General features: G+C 47.0%; 1 protein-coding gene across 4 annotated transcripts in view; it reads left to right on the plus strand.

The window, feature by feature from the left end:
• The first annotated feature begins 836 nt into the window (after positions 1 to 836).
• Positions 837 to 22668, plus strand: part of LOC119433706 (uncharacterized) — a 32629-nt gene continuing 10797 nt past the window's right edge. Inside the window, exons 1-2 of one of the 4 annotated variants that reach the window (XM_037700966.2) lie at positions 837 to 1177; positions 16458 to 16526. In XM_037700966.2, coding sequence (XP_037556894.1) covers positions 16482 to 16526 — 45 coding nt within the window. In that variant the 5' untranslated portion in view covers positions 837 to 1177; positions 16458 to 16481. Of the gene's footprint in view, positions 1178 to 15092; positions 15148 to 16457; positions 16527 to 22668 lie in introns of those variants that run through there. The other 3 variants (XM_049671725.1, XM_049671724.1, XM_049671726.1) reach the window with 3 other exon arrangements.

Below are 22668 nucleotides of genomic sequence, written 5' to 3' on the forward strand. Positions count from 1 at the left end.
CGCGGAAGGATTGACGAAATTTCTCACATGGACGTGCGCCTGTTAGACACCTGGTGCCATACTTGGCGACTATTCATTTTCCATTCTTTTTGCCCTTAGTCATTTGCGCCCTCGAAGCCACGCCCCCGCTAAAACCGCGATCCACCGTGCACTGGGTTGGATGGATACTGAAAAGTAAAAAAGAATCGAAAGGAATTAACGCTTACAAAATAACCAGGCAGTAGCCAAGCCAGCGGTAGATAAAGGACGTCCGCGCTTTCATAAGGAAAGCTTCGCGAACAGGCCTTCCAGCCTCCCTCCGCGCAAGTCTGTGCTGACTGCTGATTCGATGAACGTTATCGCTAATGCAGTTAACGCAAAGCTAGCGCTACGATTAACTGCCTTCTGTGCAAAAAGTGCAACCTGCGGTTGACGAGACAGTCGGCGTGCTCGATTTAATGGGACGGGAAGCGCGTGTAAATGGGAAACCCTCGGCAGCATCGTGCGTGCTGGCCGCAGCGAAGCAAGAATGTGTCGCACCCGTGGAGCGTTTATGCGCCAGATTCGTGTGCAACAAAGCGGCGGCTGCCCTTGAAGCCCGACAACGACTGCCACGCACCTTCGCTCACGACTCCTTCTTTCTCTCGCCCTCAGCGAGGCTTCTGCCGGCCGGACCACAGAGACGCCCTTAAAGTTTCAGGGCGCCGATTCGGCTCGCATCGCGTTGACGCGCGAAACACGGGTCCGCGTGGCCGCATAACAGGCCCGCGTGCACTTGTAGAGCCCATACGACGGCTGCACGCGGTCGGCCGGCCAGCCAAGGGCTCCCGGGCGCTTCGTTTTCGGAAAGCGCGAAGAGAAAGGGCGCTCCGGCCGTGGAGAGGGAGAGTGGTGTAGCGCACATGGTCCGCGCGCGCTGCCGTTCGCCGGCGCATTTCGGCTTACGCGCTCCATTCGGATGACCGCCTGAAAACAGCTGAGCAGCGACAGTGCGCGGTGAGTCTTCGTCCTCGGTGGCAGTGCGTCCGGCACGTCTACGAAGGATATTAATATACACGGCTGTGCCTCGGCGTTGACTGCTGCTTTCGATGCTCGCCACAGCGCGCGCAGCGGAAGCACACGATAAAGCCTGAGGTTGCAGCGCTCGCAAGACTCCGTCACGGGTTTCGTAAAGACCCATCGAGCGACTTCTCCGAAGGTACGCTGTTACAGCTCTTAACCCCAAAGCGCCAAGTTTTCTGAGATGGGTGACTGTGTCATTTCCATCGCGTGTCTTAAAGGTGTATTCACGCTTTGGCCATAGTTGACAGAGCATCGGTCGCACTGTCACGCGGGTATATGTTACGAAGCAAGAACAGTGACCGTATTTGGTAACGACTATTAACATTTTGTAGTTTACCCTTCCTCATTGGCTCGCATAGCACTATACACCTCCGTTGTTACGGCGGATGATAAGAAATGAATCGTTGCAAAATACGGTCCCAGTTAAGTGGTTTTATTTTCGTTGTACCTTCTTCGGGTTGCAAGGTGAGAAGGAAGCAAGACAGCGTTGGTAATTATTTAGTTATCGAGCGCTTGTTCCGCGTTATTTCTACAATGCACGCGCTTTGCTTTTTGTCGCACTGTCACCCAAAAATTATCTTTCACGAGACGTGTTAGTTTGAAAACGCCAGTTCGTCTAATCAAGGTACAGCGTTTTAATAGAACAGCAAAAGTCAGTGTTAAATATAAGAATAGACGGAAAGACAGCGAGGTTAGCCAGTTCTCAGACCGGCTTTAAATATAAGAATGTTTTCAGATAAAGTATAAGTGTAGGAAACATTGAATTAAGGTTCTGCACTAAGAATATGCCATTGCGCATTTTAAGAAGCATACGCGATTTCTCCATTCCTTCGTGGTTTAATTCCCTGTCACAGCCATCTTTTTACTCATCTGTCAACTGTCTGTCACCAGGTGACACCTCCACGGAGATTAGGAACGCTCTCTGTCGCTTCTCATAATTAACTTGGTTTCGATTGGACCTAGTGTTTTCATGCTGTTTAGGGGAACGCAGTGTATGGAACTGTGCAACGCATTGAAGTCAACTGTCATTCAGTGTATGTGCTGCTTGAGATATCTCGCTCGGTCATCAAGCGTCTCGGCCGAATGGAAATTACTGATTTTGTGAGGATACCAGCTTATATTTAAAAATGGACAAGAAACCACCCGTGATCCGAATGCGATAAGGAAGAAATGTGCGCCGCACTGCATCGGTTAAGACCCTAAGAGTGACTTGCGCAACTCGGCTCTCCTAGCTGTACGCTTCTCTTGAAGTATGGTATCATACTTGAAGCGCGCAGGAGCACTTTGTGACTTCTTTCGTCTTAATGCGGCAGTAAGTTCTCGACACTTTATTATAGTGTGTCTCTCCTACAGCAAATATTGCGCATTCAGCTAACCCGACAAACTTATGCAAAACACTACGGGTTAAGCCCATGAGATTTTGTGGCTGTTTTGATTGTGCTTTATCGCTAAGGCGCAGTAATCTTTCACGAATAAATAAATAAATAACTCTTGTCTCTGTTGTTGCGCATGTGACAGTTACCGCTACGACGTTGAAATGGAGCAGCAATTGTTCACTGGCTCTTTTGTTTTTTCGCTCTTAAACAAAAAAAAAATTTTTTTCAGCTCACGTATATATACCAGCTCAAATCGCAGGACGGAAATCAGCGGAACGTACACGTAAAATCTACGAGTATAATCCAAGTTTTTTTTTTTTTTTTTTTTTTTTTTTTGGAAAGCTTCGGCCCTATAGTGTAAGCAGTGAGAAAAAGCTCTTGCGAGCCCAGTAGCAGCCCTCTGAGCCAATCAGAGCTGACCCGACGGCGAATTAGACAGCACGGCAGGATTTCGCAATGTCCAGAATAGCACGTACCCCAGGAACGCTGTCGCCCGTAGACGCCGACGCCTCTGTGCGCTGGTCGCACGAAATGTCGCGAAAGTGAAAGCATCCCCCGGAGTGATCGGCCGAGAATGTATCCGCTCCAGCTCGTCTCCGTACGAGTCGCTGGTTCGATTGTCTGTGGCCGAAGCCGTACTTAGGTGGGCTGGATTGCAGAAGTGCGCGAGTACCGAGCTTTCGGAGGCCCGTCAAAGACATCCCCGGGGTCGGAATCAGTCCGCATCTTTCCACCACGCACATCATAGCGGAGCTCATCGACCGTCTTGTGCATGTAAATAGTCTCTCTCTCTCCCGCATCCTCTCCCTCCCTCCTGGTGATGTCTATTTTGGAGCACACTCTTGCAGTAGTGAGGTCAGGGTTACGCAGCTTCGCGTCGTTTCATCTTGCAAATGCCTGCAGTGTTATCTCACAAGCGCTTCCGAGTTCGATAGGTGTACCTTGGCATGGTACAAAATTATTAAATGAGTACTGACGTAAAAAGAAAAAAAATGTGCCTGGCATTTTTTTTTTTTTTTTTTTTTTTTTAGTGTAGCTGTATAATTCACAATTACGTACGGTACCGAGCCTCTATTCCTCGAGGACGCCACAAATAATTAATTGCAGATCTTTTTATGCGACCTGCTTAAAACGCCTGTCAAGTGCAACGCGGCTTCGGACGTGAAAAAGGAGACTGCTAACGTCACCGAAAGCGGAGGTGCGGGTCACTTGGTGTCACAAACAATTCAAGAGAGCGTCAGTCATCCCTGTGCGGTGGTGGAAGGTCATACAGTGACCACGAAGCCGAACGCTCACAAATTGGCTCTTTCAAATTGCTCGCTTTTCTTGGAAACGCAGGGGAACCCGCTATCCCCTCTTGCCTTGTCTCTTTAACAATCGTCATATTCACTAGCTAAATACTAGCACGTTACTTGTCACAAAAAGCAATACCTTCTCAGTAAGTGAAGGCAGTAAAGTGATAGTACCATTCGCTACCTGCTGAAGCTATTAAATGGCTCTAACTCAGACTCACACTCTTAGCTAAGCAGGTCTTTGTACGTAAGTACTAACTGTACGTTAGTAATCGTTTATCGCGATACTCACTACCTCGGTAGTGCAGTTAATAACGCAACTGAAATATAATTATCAACAATACAATGAGGTCTATTCAATTTATAAGTGCCGCTTGCATTGTCATACTATGTCGATGTTACTGTAAAAACATAACAAGGTAAACTAATACATATGAAAAGAGAGAGAGAGAGAGAGAGAACCGCATCCTTTCGCTAGGCATCATTAGGCATCAATTATTTGCGTAAGTATAGTGTTTACCAAGGGCATTACAGCACAATGACTGCGGATAACAATGTACTACACAAAGCCATCGAAGAACGATAAACAAGATGGAGCGACAAAAGTAGTACGCGATGCGTACTCTTAACTTTCTAAGAGTAATTATAGCTCTAGTTCGGGGGAGCACATGTTGCACCGGTGAGCACCTATGTATTTGGCTAAATAATCAATGTTTTGTACCCAAATTTATGTAGCCTATATACTGATGCATACATGCATTTGTGCCACGACGTCGCACATAGCTGTTATAATCCAGCATAATGAACGAAACTGCAGTTTATTAAATTTTGCATAACACTGTCAGACTCAATGCATAATAGACCATGGCCAGACTAGGTAGGAATGGCTTAGTAGTTAGTAAAAACTACTAAGAAGCTTTTTCTGGCTAGTAACGGCAGCACTTACTAGCTTTACTATAGCTGCTGGCAAGTACAGAAATAGTAAGAAAGTAATAAAATACATACCCTACTAAACGCATGTATTTAAAAGCTATTTGCTAAGTTTACTTTTAAGAGCGATACGCGTCAGTAGTGTATGGTGCCAGGAGACCACCGCATCAGGTTTCTGAGACGTGAATAGTCTCCTTTTTCACCTACGAGCCCGCGCTGCACTTCGTGCGTGTTTTGAAATGGTCGTATCGAAAGGTAACGTAAATAATTACTTGTTGCGCACTCGAGGCACTGAAGCTCCATATAGTGTAGTTTCTGGGACGACAAGTATCCAATAAATATAGGTTAAAAAAGTTTAAAATTTTGTCAGTACTCCTTTAAATAAATTTTGTGCAAAGCAGCGTGTGCTAGTGGCTAAAACACGTTCAATCTCTCAACGGTCATCGGTTTCATCATCCTGGTGGCAACCCAGCACTTCACAAGTCGTTCGCGCATCTGATTAGACCTGCTGTATGTCGACACCTTCTTTTATTCGCAGTGCTAGCTGGTACACGCATTATCTCCTCTTTCACTTTTTTTCACCGAATTAATTTTGACGACCTCGAATTACTTAGGGAACACCCACGTCTAAGTACACGGGCCTTCTTGCATTCCGTCGCCGTCGCTATGCGGCCGTCCCAGTCGGGATTCTAACCCACGATCTTTAGCGTTAAGTGCAGTTTTCTTACTGCGCAGGAAACTACACGGTGAAAGTCCGATAATGACCTGAAACCCATTTTTTAATGCGGGTAAGGGTAACACTTTGAATACTTCCACTTTCCCTCACATGTGGAAAACTGCCCCTTTTTTTTTTTTTTTTCTTTTTTTTCCTGTATCTAAGTCTCGCTGTAAAACCGACGTCTCGAATTATCGCCCGATTTCTCATCTCTGTTCCACGTCTAAGATTTTTGAGCTCGCTATTCACAACGTATTATATTTTACTGTGAAGAACTCATCGATTCCGAATCAGCATGGATTTCTCACCTGCCGCTCCACTATCACAAATCTCGCCAGTTTCATGACACATATCTCCGCGCCGGTACTTCAAAAGGGGACGGCGTACGTCCCTCAAGGATCAGTATTAGGACCAATCCTTTTTTTTTAACTTTTATTAATGACGTTCTTTCCACTATTCAGAATTCTTCATTCCTTCTATATGCCGATGACATCGATTTTTAAGGAAATTCATACTGTCGCCTCCTGCAGTCTGACCTGTTTTCTTTTTCTAAATGGTGCAACGATAATAACCTCACCTTCAACGCTGCTAAGACCAAAGTCATGACTTTCACACGCAAAACAGCAAGCATTTCTTTTTCTTATTCTGTAGATTCTGTACCATTGTGTAAGGTCTGTGAGATAAATGATCTCGGTGTGCTTTTATATACCACCTTACACTTTTCAACTCACACTAAACGCGTTGCAATGCGGGGTATGTGCTCTCTTGGCTCTCTTTGCAGACTATCGAGAGAATTCAATTCTCCTACACCGTTCCGCAAGTTGTACACAACAATCTGTCTTTCTCAACTCGAAAATGCGTCGATCGTCTGGAATTGCATTTTTATATCTAACAGTGACATTATAGGTCGGGTGCAGAAAAAGTTTCTCAGCATATATCATCACCGCTTAACTAACATGGGGCTGGACCTTCTTCTAGCACTGTTGGATTATTGTCATTGCCCTTACTTCGCTGCCGACGTAATCGAGCTGACTTCCTGTTTTTTTTTTTTTTTTTTTTTCCAAACTCCTTCAAGGCATCCTCACCTGCCCCGAACTCCTCTGTTGTATCATGTTTCGTATTCCGCGAAAGATCACCAGAGAACATAGACCTTTCCATGTTCCTGCTTGTCATCACCAACACTCAACCGTCCACAGAATATAGAGTCTTTAAACACTTATTTTCATGATCTTGATATTTTTCATAACTGGCTGTCATTGTTCTTTTCCGATCTTTTGCGTTATGTCACAGTTTCACATATTGTTCAACTGCCCTTCTCCTTTTTCTTATGTATTCACCTTGCGCCTTGTATGTACACTCTTCTTTTCAAGATCGTTTTTTTATTCATTTTTTTATTATATTCCCCTGTTTTTTTTTTATGTATGCGTGCGCCAGCACTCAGACCTCATTGTTGTTCCGTGGCACGGTAAATGATTGATTGATTGATTGATTGATTGATTGATTGATTGATTGATTGATTGATTACTACTACTACCGGCCTATGTCTATATCTTCTGCACTGCATGCGTTAAATATGTTTGAAGCTTTATTGTATTCCCTACTTTCTGTTAGTGCTAAGAACATTTTAGTACATGAACAGCATGGCTTTGTATCAAGGGCCGATTAGATGCTCTTTACTCTGACCTAAGTAAAGCATTTGATGTAGTTTGCCATTAGCTCTTCATTGCAAAGCTCACGCAAATGGACATACCTTCTTCCATCACTGCCCTGGTATCAGGGCAGTGATGGAAGAAGACACATATTGCAATTTACGAATTGTAGCCAGTGAGCTTGTCAGGTATATCCACTTGGAATGAATTTCCAGAACGACACCAGTTTGGAGATATGCGCCATCAAACTCGCCGTAAAAATGCAATGTTGTTCCACTTTTTTTACCAAAATGCTGTTTTATACATATAAGCACAAAAGTAACTGGAACTCCCATGTATTTCGTCCCTCACTTTTGGGCATAATATCTCGAAACTGGTGTCATTCTGGAAATTAATTTCAAGTGGATGCGTCTTGCAGACTCACCGGCTACAATTCGTAAATTGTAATATGTGTCGAAAAGTAATTAACTAAGAAGTTCATTAGCCAATTTTTGTTAATTAGTTGAATATATGTTTCGATTTCTCGTGCTACTAATGTCCGCCTCTTCGAATAACCCAGCTCAACGATAAAAATTAAGCTACGGGCCATAGGCGATTTTTAAAAATTCCGTAAAGCTTAATTTTGGACATCCGGTATATACTAACGTGTTGTGTGCGCTACTATCATGACCGACAGGTTCCTGAGCGCTATAATATATGAAAATTGAATGAATGAATGATTGATTGATTGATAAAACATTGTAATTGCAACGTTATAAATATTCATGATTTAAAGTAAGAATAATCGCAAAGCAGGCATTTCAGCGAAAAACGCAGACGTCAATTTTTGCTCGAACGTCAGGCGGAAGCAGCTAGCCGGTCTTGCGGAAAATCACATCGTTCGCTACTCGGGATAAACGTAGGGCACGAAGTCAAAGAAACGGTGTACCTATATACAGCTAGGAATACCTCGAGAGCGACGACCTTTGCAGAAACGGTGTTTTGCTGTGGGATGCATATTCGAGCTCAAGACTCGATATAAATGAACGAGGTGTCCAATAAATAATTCACGAAGGTTAACGTCTTCAAACCTATACATGTTCAGTGTTCAGCGATTGAAACGTGATACTGCGGTCGGACCTTTTTTACGCCACCGGTGATCGATAGGAAAGGGGGGGGGGGGCAATATGCAACCGCAATGCGTCATAAAGCCTCACGCTTTCATGTGATACCAAAGTAATCGGCTGGGTGTCCCCAGCCCCCACCACGCGCTCCGCGTTTCAATCTCTGAGCGCTGTTCGTTTGGGCTGTAAGAGGAGCCGTAGCTCTCCCTATTTGAATGCAATCACCGTTGCCGGAAAGAGGCATCGAGTTGGACAACCCGGTTCGAGCACGATTTTCGGCGTGCGTGCGTCGGCAGCGACTTCTGCCATTCGAAGCCGCACCCCATAGGTGCCCGGCGCCGTAGGTTCGAATCGCCGGACACGTGACTCTCCGCCCCAATACCGGGCACATTCAAAACACAAAGGCTCCGGCCACGGAGACGCCTTGCGAGAGACAACTCTGTGACTGGCGCGTATCACAACGCGAGCGCTCCCCTCCTGTCGGCAGTCAAGGTGAACCTAATAGCAGGCCGCGACAAACAGTTCTTCGCCGCACGGGCCGTCCTTGCTAAGACAAAACACCGAGTAGGGTCCGTCTGGGACGGCGGCCATTGTCCGCGGCGCGGACGAGATGCATATACGTAACGCCAGGGCCCGCAGCGCGCTGCGGCCGTTCAGCATCGGCGGCTCTGCGACGCCGCCCGATGACCTTCTCCGGGGACACCCCGCAAGAAGGATCGGCTGCGCTGCTGCAGCCCTCCCCGCGCGCTTTCGGAAAGCGTTGCGCTATGCCTCCCCGCGCGCGCGCGCGACTTGTGACAGCCTTCCCACCAAGCACGCGCATATGCGCAATTAGAAGGGCCGCGTCCGCAGCATTCCGGCACGAGCTGCGCAAGCGCGTTGGGCAAAGACCCGCGCGACAAAAGCAAGGGCTTTCTTCGCTCTCAGCCGTGCCATAGGTCTGATGCGCCCACGACACCACAAGCAAGCCGTCCTTCTTTAACTCGGGTCAAAACAGACACATTGAGAAGACCGATGTGTTCCAGCCCTCAAGGGCACCTCGCGTTGCTTGCTGCGCGCCTGGTCGGAAGGGTCGAAGGTGGGTAACGTCCGCGGGCGCTCTTGGCGGGGCCCTGCATTCAGGCCCGTGGACAGTGTACGCTCCCACAGGGAGCTCCATACGAGTGCCTATACAGGCTCCGCGTTCGGCGAGCGCCCACGAGTGCTCCATTAGTACGCTTTGCGCTTCATCGGCCAGACCGGCGGGCCGCTGGCGCGGAACTTCGGCGTTCCCATGATTGTAAGAAGCTTTACAAAGTTGCTTCGCTCGAGCGCCTCTCGACCATGGCGGCGGCCTGGGTAATACTTCCACGGTCGCCACAGGACGAGGAGCAGCGCCCGTTTCCGCCTGCTTGTCGATCGGCGAGGAAGGTGTAGCGCGCCCCGAGCGACAGAAGGCTGTTCGCCATGCATGTAACGGCGTTATAGCCACTTCCAATGGGAATTTCGGTGGACACATTCTTGCACTGAGCATGATTTATAGCGGCAGTGTAGCGCTGCAATAAAAACTCGTTCGCAAGTGCGGTTTGACATTGGCGTTCGCTATGACAATATGTCCGGTCTCCCGATTCGAGATGGCATTTACTTTTACGAACAGTACTAGCGCAAGAACCTTTTTGTGAATACAGGTTCAAGGTTATGCGTCAGAATTCTCTAATATGCCACTTCAGACAGTGCGGCCCCGTTTTCTGCAAATTTTTGTGAAGTGTACTGAAGCATCATGTATACTGTTGCGTGGGGAACACGATGAGCTCAGAAATCAGTACAACATTATACCACGAGGATCCCATGGTATACGTAAAGTAGTTTAATTCCTGGAAACAGAGACGACGTAAATTCACCGGTGTTTATTAAATGGCCGACTATTTTCTTGTCCAGTCTTGTCTCCCGACATCTAAAAAGGAACGTGAGAGCGAAAGAATGTGGAAAATAAATTATTGGTCCTTACACGATTAACACTTATTCCGGGGCGGTGAATTGACATTGTGTGTGGCAAAAAAAAAAAAATGCTTACGACTGGTTGTCGGACGAACACACATACAAAGAAATAAAAGACAAAGTGGTGCCCGAGAGCACCGTGCTGCCATTTCATCAAGAGTGGCGGCTGCTACTGACAAAACTCACTGTTGTACAAAGAACTGGGCCCGTATTCACAAAAAGCTCTTACGTTGGAACTGGTCGTACGAGCAAATTCTAGCCAATCGCGATGCTCGACACATTATTAGTGGAGGCGGCCGACTAATGGCAAAACGTTCTGGTAAATCTAACCTTCGCACGAGGACGCTTTTCCGTGATCTGGTCCCGTATTCACTAAAAGCTCCTACGCTATAGTAATGTTCGTAAGAAAAAAAATTCGAGCATATCCTGATGCTAGACATATATGATTAGCAAAGGCGGCCAGCCAACTGCAAATAGCACTTACGAAGGAAAAGTTTTGTGAATTCGGCCCCTGTTTCTTTATTATTATTACTACTACTATACCATTACTATTTTTAATGATTATTATACACCTAGTTTGTCAAACTCCCACTGTAAGGATGGTGGTTGCGTCATCAGGGAACCAAGGACCAGCTACACAACGCGTGCTTGGTGGTGGCGGGTCCTCTTCGTATATATGCCACTTCTTCTGCGATAGAGCAGAAACTTGACTTGACAGCAGCTGATGGCATGAACTCCTGAATCTGTGTTACAAAGACGAGTCTACACACGCTGCTCTCAGCTCTACTGCGGTGTACCGGGTGCCCAACGTAACTTGAGCCGAACTTTGAAAATATGCATTTGCCACGTAGCTGCATGGACAGAACCAAGCTAATGTTGTTTGCCGTCGCTTGGAGATACTCGGATTATTTCTCCGTTTCGCCTAATTACATAATTAGTCTCAATTAATTAATAAACTTCTCAAATATAAGTGTCAATGGGAAAATTGTAGAGAAACATGAAAAACACCCGATACAGCTTCCTACGTGCTACATAAAAGTGTTTTTCCGAGCGTGAAAGAAGCCCGCGAATACGCGCGAAATCGCCTCGCGACTGGCCGCCCGAGGCACTTTGCGTGTATTCGCGGCTTCTTTCATGCTCAACAGTTCTCACTTAGTATGAACAGCTTTTGCTCAGCCCACAAATTTTGAAGAAAAAAAAATTGAAGCCGATGCATGGACTTCAAACATGCGATAAGTGGGGAATAGATTGAGGTTTTACAACCTCTTTAGCGCGTCATGTTGGAGCACTGCACGGGCCCGGGCCGCCCGAAGTGTTTTTCGGCGGGCTCAGGCCGGGCCTGGGCTTGAAGCCGCGGGACCAGACCGGACTCGAGCTCGCTAATTAAAAGGGTCTAAGTCGGGCCTTCGAGCACGCGCGAACGTTATGCATGACAAAGTACAAGGCATTCTGGGCCAAGCTGAATGCGAAGAGCTGGCTCTTAGTATAGCTTAGCACAGAAATGAAGAAAACCGATGAAGTTCTCATTTGTTTACTTTCCACAAGAACGAACATTATTTCCGGGCCAGGAAAAGTAAATTGTACAATAAACCCCTCTTCAAACCATTTCCCTGTTACTGCATTTGCGCTTGCAAAATTACCACTCTCGACACCGACACTATTATATTATTTTAGCGCTAACGCAAGGTAGGTCTCTTTCTACTTGTGCGTTTGTTTTCTGCTGTACGCTCGTGAATTCTCCTGTTTATATATATTCGCATGCTAATTATGAGCTCATAGGACCAAATCGCACGGTGAAGGTAAATACATGCGCACCGGCGGAAAGATAACAGCACAGGCAGTGGGCCAGATGACTGATGTTCCCATGGGAGAAACGGAGACGCAAAGATTTCTTTTTTTTTTTTTTTTTTGCTTTACATACACTACAGCTGTTAGACCTTGAGAAGGTGAGGCTGACACATACGGTACAATCTGCAAGTGAAATATATATATATATATATATATATATATATATATATATATATATATATATATATATATTACAGGCCGGGTCTGGTCATGCACACGCGGGCCCTGGCTAAGCTTAGTAATGAACGTCCGGGCCCAGGCGGGGCCCGGGGCGGGTCCGGGCTTGGAACCACAGGCCCGGGCTCGGCTTGGTCATGTACGCCCGGGCCCGGGCTGTGCTCGGACTTCATAAAGCGGGTCCGGGCCAGGCTCGGGCCGAAAAATCAGGCCCGTGCAGTGCTCTACGTCATGTATATACATTAAAATGCGAATTGCCTTCGATTTAAGGGGTTGCACGAGTATACATATATGGAGGCCGGCATGCGCGTAGCGGAGCCTATCCGCGGGAGTACGCACACACTATTTACTGCGCGGACAAATGAATGCATATCGTTTGGCAGATTGCTTTGTGACGCAGCAAACAAGAAACGATAGTATTGGGCAGGTGGCAGTCCATCATATATACAGCGCTCTCTTCACCTGCCCGGCGGGCTATCTCAGAGGCCCCACTTTCTGCACCTTCTCCGAGCGGCGGCTCAATAGAGGTGATGAGAGAGGCGGAGAAAAAAAAAAAAAAAGAGAGAAAAAAATAGGACTTGCGGAAAAGGCCGCACACTTTCACGGTCGACTTGACCGGCTGTATGCGGCGGCGCACCACGCTCTCACCCGCGGATGCGTGACGCTCTGGTCGGCTCCTCCGGCTTTCTCTTCTTTCGCCTAACCTAATAAGCGCCCAGCTGGCCAGCGACGCCAACAAGCGGGCCACGTTTCGTGACTCGCGTGTACGGAGAAGCGCAAATCCTAACGCGTCACCTTCGAAATGAGGGCAGCAAAATGAAAACGGAAACGGCAATCCCCAAACCACTTCTCTTTCTGTTTTTCACCCCCTCAGTGTCGTGCGTTTCGTGCGCGAATATGCTCGAGGAAGACGGCTGTCTGGCTGGCGGCGCTAGTCTGCCTTTTCAGTGCCTCTCCGTGTACTAGCGGGAATGTTTCGCCGCACTGAGCGATATCCATGAGGCCGAGCAGTCCCGTAGGGTAGTGGTACCTGACGTGTATGGCGATATGTTCTTACGTTATAGGTAACAGTGCTTCGCTATCGATGCTGCCGATCGAGGCTTTCGGAACGGTCCCTGCTGCCTCCCTTCCCATTCGCTGTCTGTCGCTGTTCGTGGCCGCTGTGCGCGAGGACAAAGCCGCCACCTAAGTCAATGATCTCCGCGCGCTCCCACGCTCGCAGAGGGCCGCCGGTGAGGACGATACCCGGTCTGTTGTTTCTCGGGAGCCGTTGTCGAGCTGAAACATCTCCCTGGTCTATTTTCTATGCCAGCCTCGTATCTCGGAACATGAACAGTCTGCTCTAGAAGGCCACATAGGAGCTCAATTAGCACATTGAGAACGCTGGTATTGAGAGCACTGTTTCAGCAGCATTCTTAGCTGTATGCCGGTCCACCAAACGGGCGTAATAGTTCGCTTTAATTTTTTTTTTTTTTTTTTTGTGATCTAGTTTCGCAACCAAGTTCCCGACGAATGAAAGGGACACGTTTTTCGCATTAGCGTGGTATGCGAGTTCCGAGCCGCATTACTCTTTTGAGCACTAAGTTTATTATTTTATTGTCCTATGGCATGACACAATTGGCACGGCGTGTATGCACCGAGGTGACCGGTTCTGTAATCGTTCACCCGCTGGTATGAAAGGTGCGCGTTGAGTAAGTCGTTTTGACTGGCTGCTCCAATTGATGACTTACCTTTTTCTCGAATTCCGTGGTCCGTAAAACTTTTGACGCCGACTTATTGCGAATTGTTCTGGTGGACGTTATCATCGATCATTTCGAGCGACAACGTGTTGAACATAATGCATAGCTACAATCACCATACCACGTGCTGCCGTGTAATGTTGAGGTTCGTTTTGTTTGGGTCTAGAAATTTTTCTTCTTTGTTTATTACGTCTCTCTATCTCTCTCTTTTCATGCACCACATGACAGATCTAGGCTGTGTGCTATTCTGACCCAAGTGCCGGGGTTCGGGCGGCTCCATAACTGCCGTGGCAGCCAATAATATATATATATATATATATATATATATATATATATATATATATATATATATATATATATATATATATTCCACGCTCTCTCCGCTCTTAAATGCTCTATGGTGCAGCTTATGTTACACAGTTGCGCTGTCTTTGTTAGACATTCATGACATTTCCAGCGCTTGTATGAAAAATAAACACTTGATCAGAAAAAGAAAGAACAACGGGGCAGGGAAGCACGCTGGTCTTCAACTAATTTTACTTCATGAAAGTTGTACCCATATGTCACACGGGAAGAGCGAGAGGGGTTTAGTCCATTACACCACTCTCTTCACATTGCTCCACCACTCTTCACATGTGTGTAGCACGCAGACGCCGAACAGGGCAGTCAAGTTCTTCTTCCATAGTGAAAGCGATCGATTAGTTGCTCACGCACGTATCACCTTCGTTTTTGATGCAGCGTAAGCTTCATGAATTAATCTATATTTTTTTTTCTGATCTGTGCTCCTCGAGGAATTAAGGAAAGAACCGCGCGGTCCTAAGGAGTCGGCAGGTCAGAAACTGCAGTGCCGCACTTGAGAGGCACCGAAAGGGCGAAACTCGGCGACGTCGACAAAACAGCTGACCCACTCCGAGACGCTCGCCTACTTTGCTCGAGCGCTGTTTCTGCGGCTGAAACTTGGGAGGCCTGCACTCGGCTTAGCGCGCGCGTTCTGTACAAAAACGAAGAAGGGGATGTTGAGGTGAATAACAAAAACCGCTTGCCCGAACCTCAGTTTTGGCGCATGCCCTCGAGGCAGTGTGCCGCACGTTCGCGTGACCGAACACCGGGCGCCGGGCACAGGGGATGCAATTGACACATGTTTCCCCTTTGTTGCGGGCGTGAGCGGCCAGAACAATGGGATGCCGCTCGCGGTCTAGTGCCCCTCAGCAGGTGGGCGCGCACGGCGGCGGTCAGCACTGCGCGCGTCTCGCCCTTTGTTCCTCCTTTTCGCTTTTGCGCGACTGCGGCCGCAGCACCGGTGAGCAGCTCATCGCGCGCGCACGCGGCTATAACGGGACGCTACCGAGCATTTCGATGCGGCCGCCGTCGTTTCGCGTCCAGCGACTCGGCGCGCACGATCCGAGAGCCGCGTGACCGATAGTTTCCGCCGGTGCTCCTCTCGGCTTTTCGAACGACTTTGGGAACCCTTCCGATGCGCAACGTTCATTGTTTCACGCTGCCGACAGCATGCTCTGACCTATTCGATCTTTATTTATTATTTTATCTCGTTCTGTCATTACTATTTCATCAATTTTTCTTGTTCGCTGCTGCGCCAAGCAAAACGACCGTCGGAGGCGGTGACCGACGCAAGGAAACAAAGAGGCGGGAATAAACGATGCCCGTTTGTCTTTTTATTCTATCGCCTTTCCGATGTGTGGCGCATTCAGCGTTCTATCTCGCTACAATGAGAAACAAATGGACGGAGGGATGGGAACGTGTCCGTAGTAGAACGCAATGACGTGCCTTCTGTACGCACGCACCATTTCCTGTCTGCCTTCCCTCTCCACTTTAAGAGTAGTAAAGCCTGCAATAGGAAACACGACCCGTATTCACAAGAAGCTCTTGCGCTAGAATTGTTCGTAAGAGAAAATTCCAGCCAATCCTGACGGTGGAACTACTAGTGGTGAAGGCGGCTGGTCAATGGCAAATAGCACTTACGAAGCCTTACGAATTCAGCGCCATGTCCTTAGAAGTAACAGAAGACTCGCGCACCTTGAGCCATGACGTCACACAGGAAAGCCGATCACTACATATATATATTTCAATGGGGAATGCGGGCGCGACGATCGCGCGATCGCCTTTCTTTCTTTTTTCCCCCGAAGCGTGGATTTCAGTCTGTGCCGACATAGTGGCCTCTACTTGTCCGCCACAGCCTGACTCAGGTACAACAATATTTTAGACGCTCTAAATATCATCTAACCGACTTTATAAGTAGATTAGGTGCTTCTTATCAACGTTTCCTTCTGACTAAAGAAACTATACAAGCCGTCTGTAGATGAAAGTCGTTAGCAAGTATATTTGCGTTGGTCCAATCGGCGCCCACAGGCTTCCAAGTTTTTTTTTTTTTTTTTTTTTTTTTTTTTTTTTTTCCTGTAGGCATTAGTCGACAAGGCACCATTATTTCACAGGTTATGTACACACTTTCCAGAGACTGTCTCAATAAACTTTTGTGATGGTTAGTTCAGTTATGAATTTGAATTAATGCTACGAAAAGAGAGCGGATCAAAAATGAAATGAGACCCTTTCTGCTCCACAAAGCACTTACGCTCGCATTTGGCGTTTCTATAGTGCAGGTGCGTCCACCGGGGAGCCATGAGGCGGTCGTCCTTGCTGGCGTTGGTGACCCTTCTGGTTCAGGTGAGCACGTGCCTCACTTAGGTGCAAAAGAAAAGCCTGGATGGCCAAGCAATGGAACGAGTGGTGGTGTGGCACCTGCAGATGAAGATGGGGGCAGAACAAGGCGCCGTTACACACACACACACACACACACACACACACACACACACACACACACACACACACACACACACACACACACACACACACACACACACACACATACAGGGTGTTTCAGCGAACACTTTAAAAAATTCTTAAAAGTTGCCTGTGGCAGATAGAGCAATTCGAGTTCATGAGCTGGTCTACTCGAAGACGTGGACATTACTTGCACAAGAAATTGCAATGCGTAATTGAATAATTAACAAAAATTCACTAATTAAGTTTTTAACTAATTACCTGATGGCCCATATTGCAATTTACAAATTGTAGCCGTAGAGTTCGCAAGGCTTGGAAATTTTCTTGGAAAATTTTCTCAGGATGACACCAGTTTCGAGATATTAATTCCCGAACTTTGCGGAGAAATGCATTGACGTTCCAGTTAATCTTGTGCTTCAATGCATAAAGCGACGTTTTGTTAAGAAACTAACTGGAACGCCAATGGATTTCTCCGGGAAGTTCGGGAATGAATATCTCGAAACTGGTGTCATCCTGAGAATTATTTCCAAGTGGATCCGCCTTGCCAGGGGCGTAGCCAGGTGGGGGGTTGGGGGGTTCAACCCCCCCCCCCCCCCGAAATTTTTTCCGCAACCCCTCCCCCCACTTACCCACCCTTTGTTCTCGTCGCTTCGCGCTGACATAATTCATGAAACCGGTGCTACTATCACAATTTCATCACTGGGCGCTTCCGTTTGGGTTGGTAATTTACAGCGAATCATGTCTGCATATGTGGAAAAAACTGCCACGGTGTTTGTCAAGGCTTTGACACTCTGTGAAGTTTTGGGCGAGAATGTGGCGGCCGCATTCTGAAGCAACAAATGCACAACAAATGAAGCAATAAATGCGGCAGCCGCATTTTAGATGATGGCGAAAACGCTCGAGGCCCGTTTACTTAGATTTAGGTGCACGTTAAAGACCCCAGGTGGTCGAAATCTCCGGTATACATTTCCGCCGCTTCCCTTCAGGTGCCGGTTAGGCCGCTCTCGCGCAGGCTACGTTCACACTTGGTCTCGAAGCTGTCGGAAGCGGCAAAATCTTGCAAAAATCCGCCTGCCTAGGCGTCAAAACCTATGGTGTTGGGCTGCTGAGCACGAGGTCGCGGGATCGAATCCCGGCCACGGCGGCCGCATTTCGATGGGGGCGAAATGCGAAAACACCCGTGTACTTAGATTTAGGCGCACGTTAAAGAACCCCAGGTGGTCCAAATTTCCGGAGTCCCCCACTACGGCGTGCCTCATGATCATATCGTGGTTTTGGCAGGTAAAGCCCCATAATTAAATTTTAATTAATTTTAGGCGTCAAAACAGGCAGAAAAACAGGCTGCGAGCCAAATCGGTCTCGGGCCGATTTTTTCGCCATGGCAAAGCGGAAACGCGGCGGAAAGTCGTTCTGCTTCACTGGAAACTACACTAGCAATGTAAACAACCGGTCGTAAAATTGAACATGGCACCAAAAGTGTAGGCTGTAATGCTGATCGACGCGATCAAGAATCAGCCCTTGCTCTACGACAACAGTGGTACTAAAACGTACTGTCAGCAATACTCGCGATAGTATTCAACGTGGCGCGACCGGAGGTGCGGCAACGAAGCCTTGGCGTGACCCAACTTCTCGCGTTTTTGCAAAACCAGGCGAACCCACCACCGCCGTTTCCGAGGTGTCCGCGTCTTCCGTTTATTCATTGTCCATTTCTAGATAACAAGTAGGTAGAAGTATAAAAGCCATTTCTTCTTCCACTTCCACGGCAGACAATAGTTAGGCAGATTCCTCGTTGGCGCTCCATAATTCTCCTCGCACGTGTACGGTATGTTGCAAAAGTCGCGGGGTGCTTTTCTCGTCGCGACGATAGATTGGGAGCGTAGGTCTCACGTAGGACGCGCAGGCTTTGGCGAGCCCCAACACAAGGGCCAGCCCGGGTTTTAGCTGTGGTGTTCCCGTTGCCCCTTTGGTGTCCTGGAGGCGCCGACAATACGAAATGATGAAATGTTATTACAACTTGTAAATAAAAGCTATTAAAGAAATATTATCCCGCCTAGGCACCAACCTAGCTGTGAGTCAGCGCTATACCGCGCCCGTGTGAGGAGAATTACGGAACGCCAACGAGGAATTTACCGAAGGTCGCAGATGACACGCGAAGTTGCGTAAAATTATCACTTTTGATGACGGTACGTGGGTCAAAGAATGAACATACCGCTCGAAGTAATGCGATAATGAGCGCCACCACACCGACAAACGTACGCAGACAAGATGGATCTGGACGAAAATGGCAGCGGCGGCCGCGGCGGTAGCAAAACAAATGTGAACAACTTGGACAGGCGTGGAAAAAATTTTCCTGCCGCTTTGGCCTTTCTGCCCGCTTGCCGCTTCCCAAGTGTGAACGTATACAGGCTTAGTCTGCGCGAGAAACGTCTCTTGTTTGCGATTGCGCCCCTTCGGAAGGCTGGTAATTACTGTTGTATTGTTGAATCCCAAACCAGCAATTAGGGAAGGCTGGTAGTTGCTGTTTTGTTGTGGAATCCCAAACCAGCAATGTACACACGAAGGGGTTGATTCCAGCAGTGAAATTCCACCGACTCGCAACAGAATGCACGAAACAGACAGCCGACAAGCATGAATTACTGCTGTGCGCAGTACAGCGTAAGTAAACTCTTGTTGCAGGCGCTGACAGTTCTCGTCGGAGTTCACGCGTCCTGAGAAATTGATTATGTGCACTATGCACTGAAGAAGACCGGAGTTCATTTCTGCATCACTAGTACACCAATCATTCGAGATTCGGTGAGGTACAAGGCCGCTTCTAAGTGAAGCAGAAATGAGTTGCACGTACGCACTACTTAAAATGCGTACACATGCCATATCTATGCTGTGCGGTGAAATATTCTGTACAATTATGAATCTGTTGACGTAAAGGCAAATGACGGCTGCACGCTCGCACACAGCGGAAGACACAGCGGCCCATGCATATGCCGCAGGAAATGCAACCCTAACGTATGAGGGAGCAGGGCGACGAAAGCTTCGAAAAAAAAAAAAAAAAAAAAAAAAAAAAAAAAAGCCTTACGCGTTTTTGCGCGTATTTAAGTTTTCTAGCGCAAAGACGCACCGAACAAGCTATTGCTATGGGAGTAGTTATAGCCTGGTCACACGTGCATTTTCACGCGTATAGCCGTCCTTGACTTGTGAAACGTACTTCGCCCCGACGAGGACGACGCCATCTACGCTTAACGGAAATTAACAATTAATGATGTCTTCTCCGATCGCACGGGTCGTCTCAAAGATGCGTTTTCGAAGACTGGTCCATTCAGTGGCGCGATGAAAGACCGTTGCTCCAAACGCCCACTGTACCTGTCGTACTTACAGTATTTACTGAGCTTAGTTTACTTTTTAATTTCTGCACAAGCACACGCACACGCGAGGGGGGGCGGTCCCATGTCTGTGATATACATGTAGAGAGTCTGCTTAAACTACCGATATTTACTATCGATCACGTGACGTAGAGGAAAGCAGAAGCTTGCCCTCCCCCCCCCCCCCCGGTAGGGCCGGTGAACCCCCCCCCCCCCCCGAAAACAATTTCTGGCTACGCCCCTGCGCCTTGCCAACTCCACGGCTACAATTTGTAAATTGCAATATGGGCCATCAGGTAATTAGTTAAAAACTTAATTAGTGAATTTCTGTTAATTATTTGATTATGCATTTCAATTTTTTGTGCAAGTAATGTCCGCCTCTTCGAGTAGACCAGCTCATTAACTAGAATTGGGCTACTGCCACAGGCAACCTTAAATAAATTTTGAGTGTTCGCTGAAACACCCTGTATATATATATATATTTCCGCCTGCGGCAGAAAGGATGTTTCACATCCGCCCCTAGGTTGTGAGTGGTGGCGCTGGCTAACACTCCCAGGGTTAGTTCTAGCTGTAAAAACATAAATACCCCAGAAAGTGGATGGGAAAACGGCTCCGCGGTAGCTCAATGGTGAGAGCAACGCACGCGTAATGCGAAGACGTGGGTTCGTTCCCCACCTGCGGACAGTTGTATTTTCATCCGCTTTCATTTTCATTAATTTATCATTTCTTTAATTCAATTAGTAAGTACAAGTAATTTCCCCTATGTTGTCCTTGGTGTCATTGTTTGTTGGCTTCTTATGATATGATAATAAAAATCGGGCCCCTCGGTTCCCTTTCTTATATATATATATATATATATATATATATATATATATATATACGCATTCACAAAAACGTTCTTACGCTAAACTGTTCGTAGAAGCAGGTATCAGCCAATCGCAGTGTTGGACATATCATTAGCGAAGGCAGCTGGACAATGGCAAGCAGCACTAGCTTACGAACGAAAAGCTTTGTCAATTCGGCCCCTGGTTATTACAGACGTAGGTGCTACAAAGTTATTCTAAGTTGGTGTGCGTATAAAATTCATAGGCAGATAAGGAGCGGTGTTACAACCTCATGCTATAAATAACGAGTTTCGTAATAACTATATATGTGGTTACAGAACAACAATAGCTAGGTCATCAAAGAAGACACAGAAAGGCACAAGCATACACAGTACTAATAGTGCGAACGAATTCACACTGCATGGGTCATGATGTATGTGCGGTTTATAATGGAGCTTATCAATATGTTACACATTGTGATCATTACCAATCACATACGAAAGTTAAAAGAAGAAAAAACAAATGACATTTGCTGTTTTTTTTTTTTTTTTTTTGTAGCCTTTCATGTGGCAGATGTTCGCGTTTTTTACACAACTGTGCCGTATCATGTATTTGTGCGAATTTGCTGATTATGCGCAATGTTAGTGGTATCACACACGTTGGTTAAATGCACGCGCTCATACTGTAGAAGATATTCAGTCGATCGTTATACACTTAGTTTGGACTATTTTTTAGTTTAACATATAAAAATTGAGACTTCGGTCGTTGTTTTTGGTATGTATTAGTTGCAAAGCTTTGCACATATAGCTCTTTGAGATAAAGTTTGAACATCATCCTCTTTTTAAGATAATAATTGCAAAAACAGGGAACCCTTCTGAACTTGTACGAAATTATAGAATTACGTGGTGTTTTGACGGAGATATCTGGTAACGCAGACAATGCTGGAACTAATCGCCACAAAGTGAGGAACGAAACCATAATACTTGTAGCGTGCTGGGTGGCACTTGCTGTCAGAGTACTTCTGCAGCTAAATGGCACGCTACGAGCATTGCCAAATGTTTGCGACGTTAGGACATATAGGCATGCACAGAACTCAACGGAGAAGGAATGGAATGTTGCCTTGCATTGAGCATCGAAAATATAGAAATGTAGATGAGCTGAACAGAAAGAATGTTAATGAGAGAGAGAGAGAGGGAGGGGGGAGGGGAGGGGTTAATTAGAGGTAGTTCCGGCAGGCAACGCTGCACGGTAGAATGAGGACATGGGATGAATACCGACCAAAAGAGCCATAAGACCCCCAAACAATTCAGGTGTAGCGCGCAGCATTGTCGCCATCTATCATGCAAATATTCCAGGAAACTAATTCAGCCCATTCATAGCCTTTTGTGTGGATCGTGACCCTGGACTTGGAACCTTCTGCTCTGATAGTGGAAGACATTGTCTGTTATCCATATGTTGGTGAAAACATCTTTGTCGGTAAGGAGGTGGTCGCGAGGTCTGTGAAGCAATGAAATAAATGTATCGAAATAAGGGCCTCTTTCCGCCCGTCTTCTTGGTAGATCGACCGACTATATACTCTCAGTTATTCAAGGAAGCCATAGAGCAAGTGACCATTTTCATACCCGTAGTTTGCACCACTTTTCTGCTCGGTGATCTGTGTCCGTATTCCCGGTAGATCTCCTTCGGGGATACCTCAATTCGCGAAAGGCAAAGCATACACGGTGCTAATAGTGTGAGCAAGTTCACACTTCATGGGTCATGATGTATGATCGCTTTATAATGCCATATACTCATCAACGCGTTACAAACCGTGATCATTAGCAATCACGTACGAAAGTTAAAAAT

The sequence above is a fragment of the Dermacentor silvarum genome, chromosome 1, assembly GCF_013339745.2.
Source record: "Dermacentor silvarum isolate Dsil-2018 chromosome 1, BIME_Dsil_1.4, whole genome shotgun sequence".
In the NCBI taxonomy this organism is placed as follows: domain Eukaryota; kingdom Metazoa; phylum Arthropoda; class Arachnida; order Ixodida; family Ixodidae; genus Dermacentor; species Dermacentor silvarum.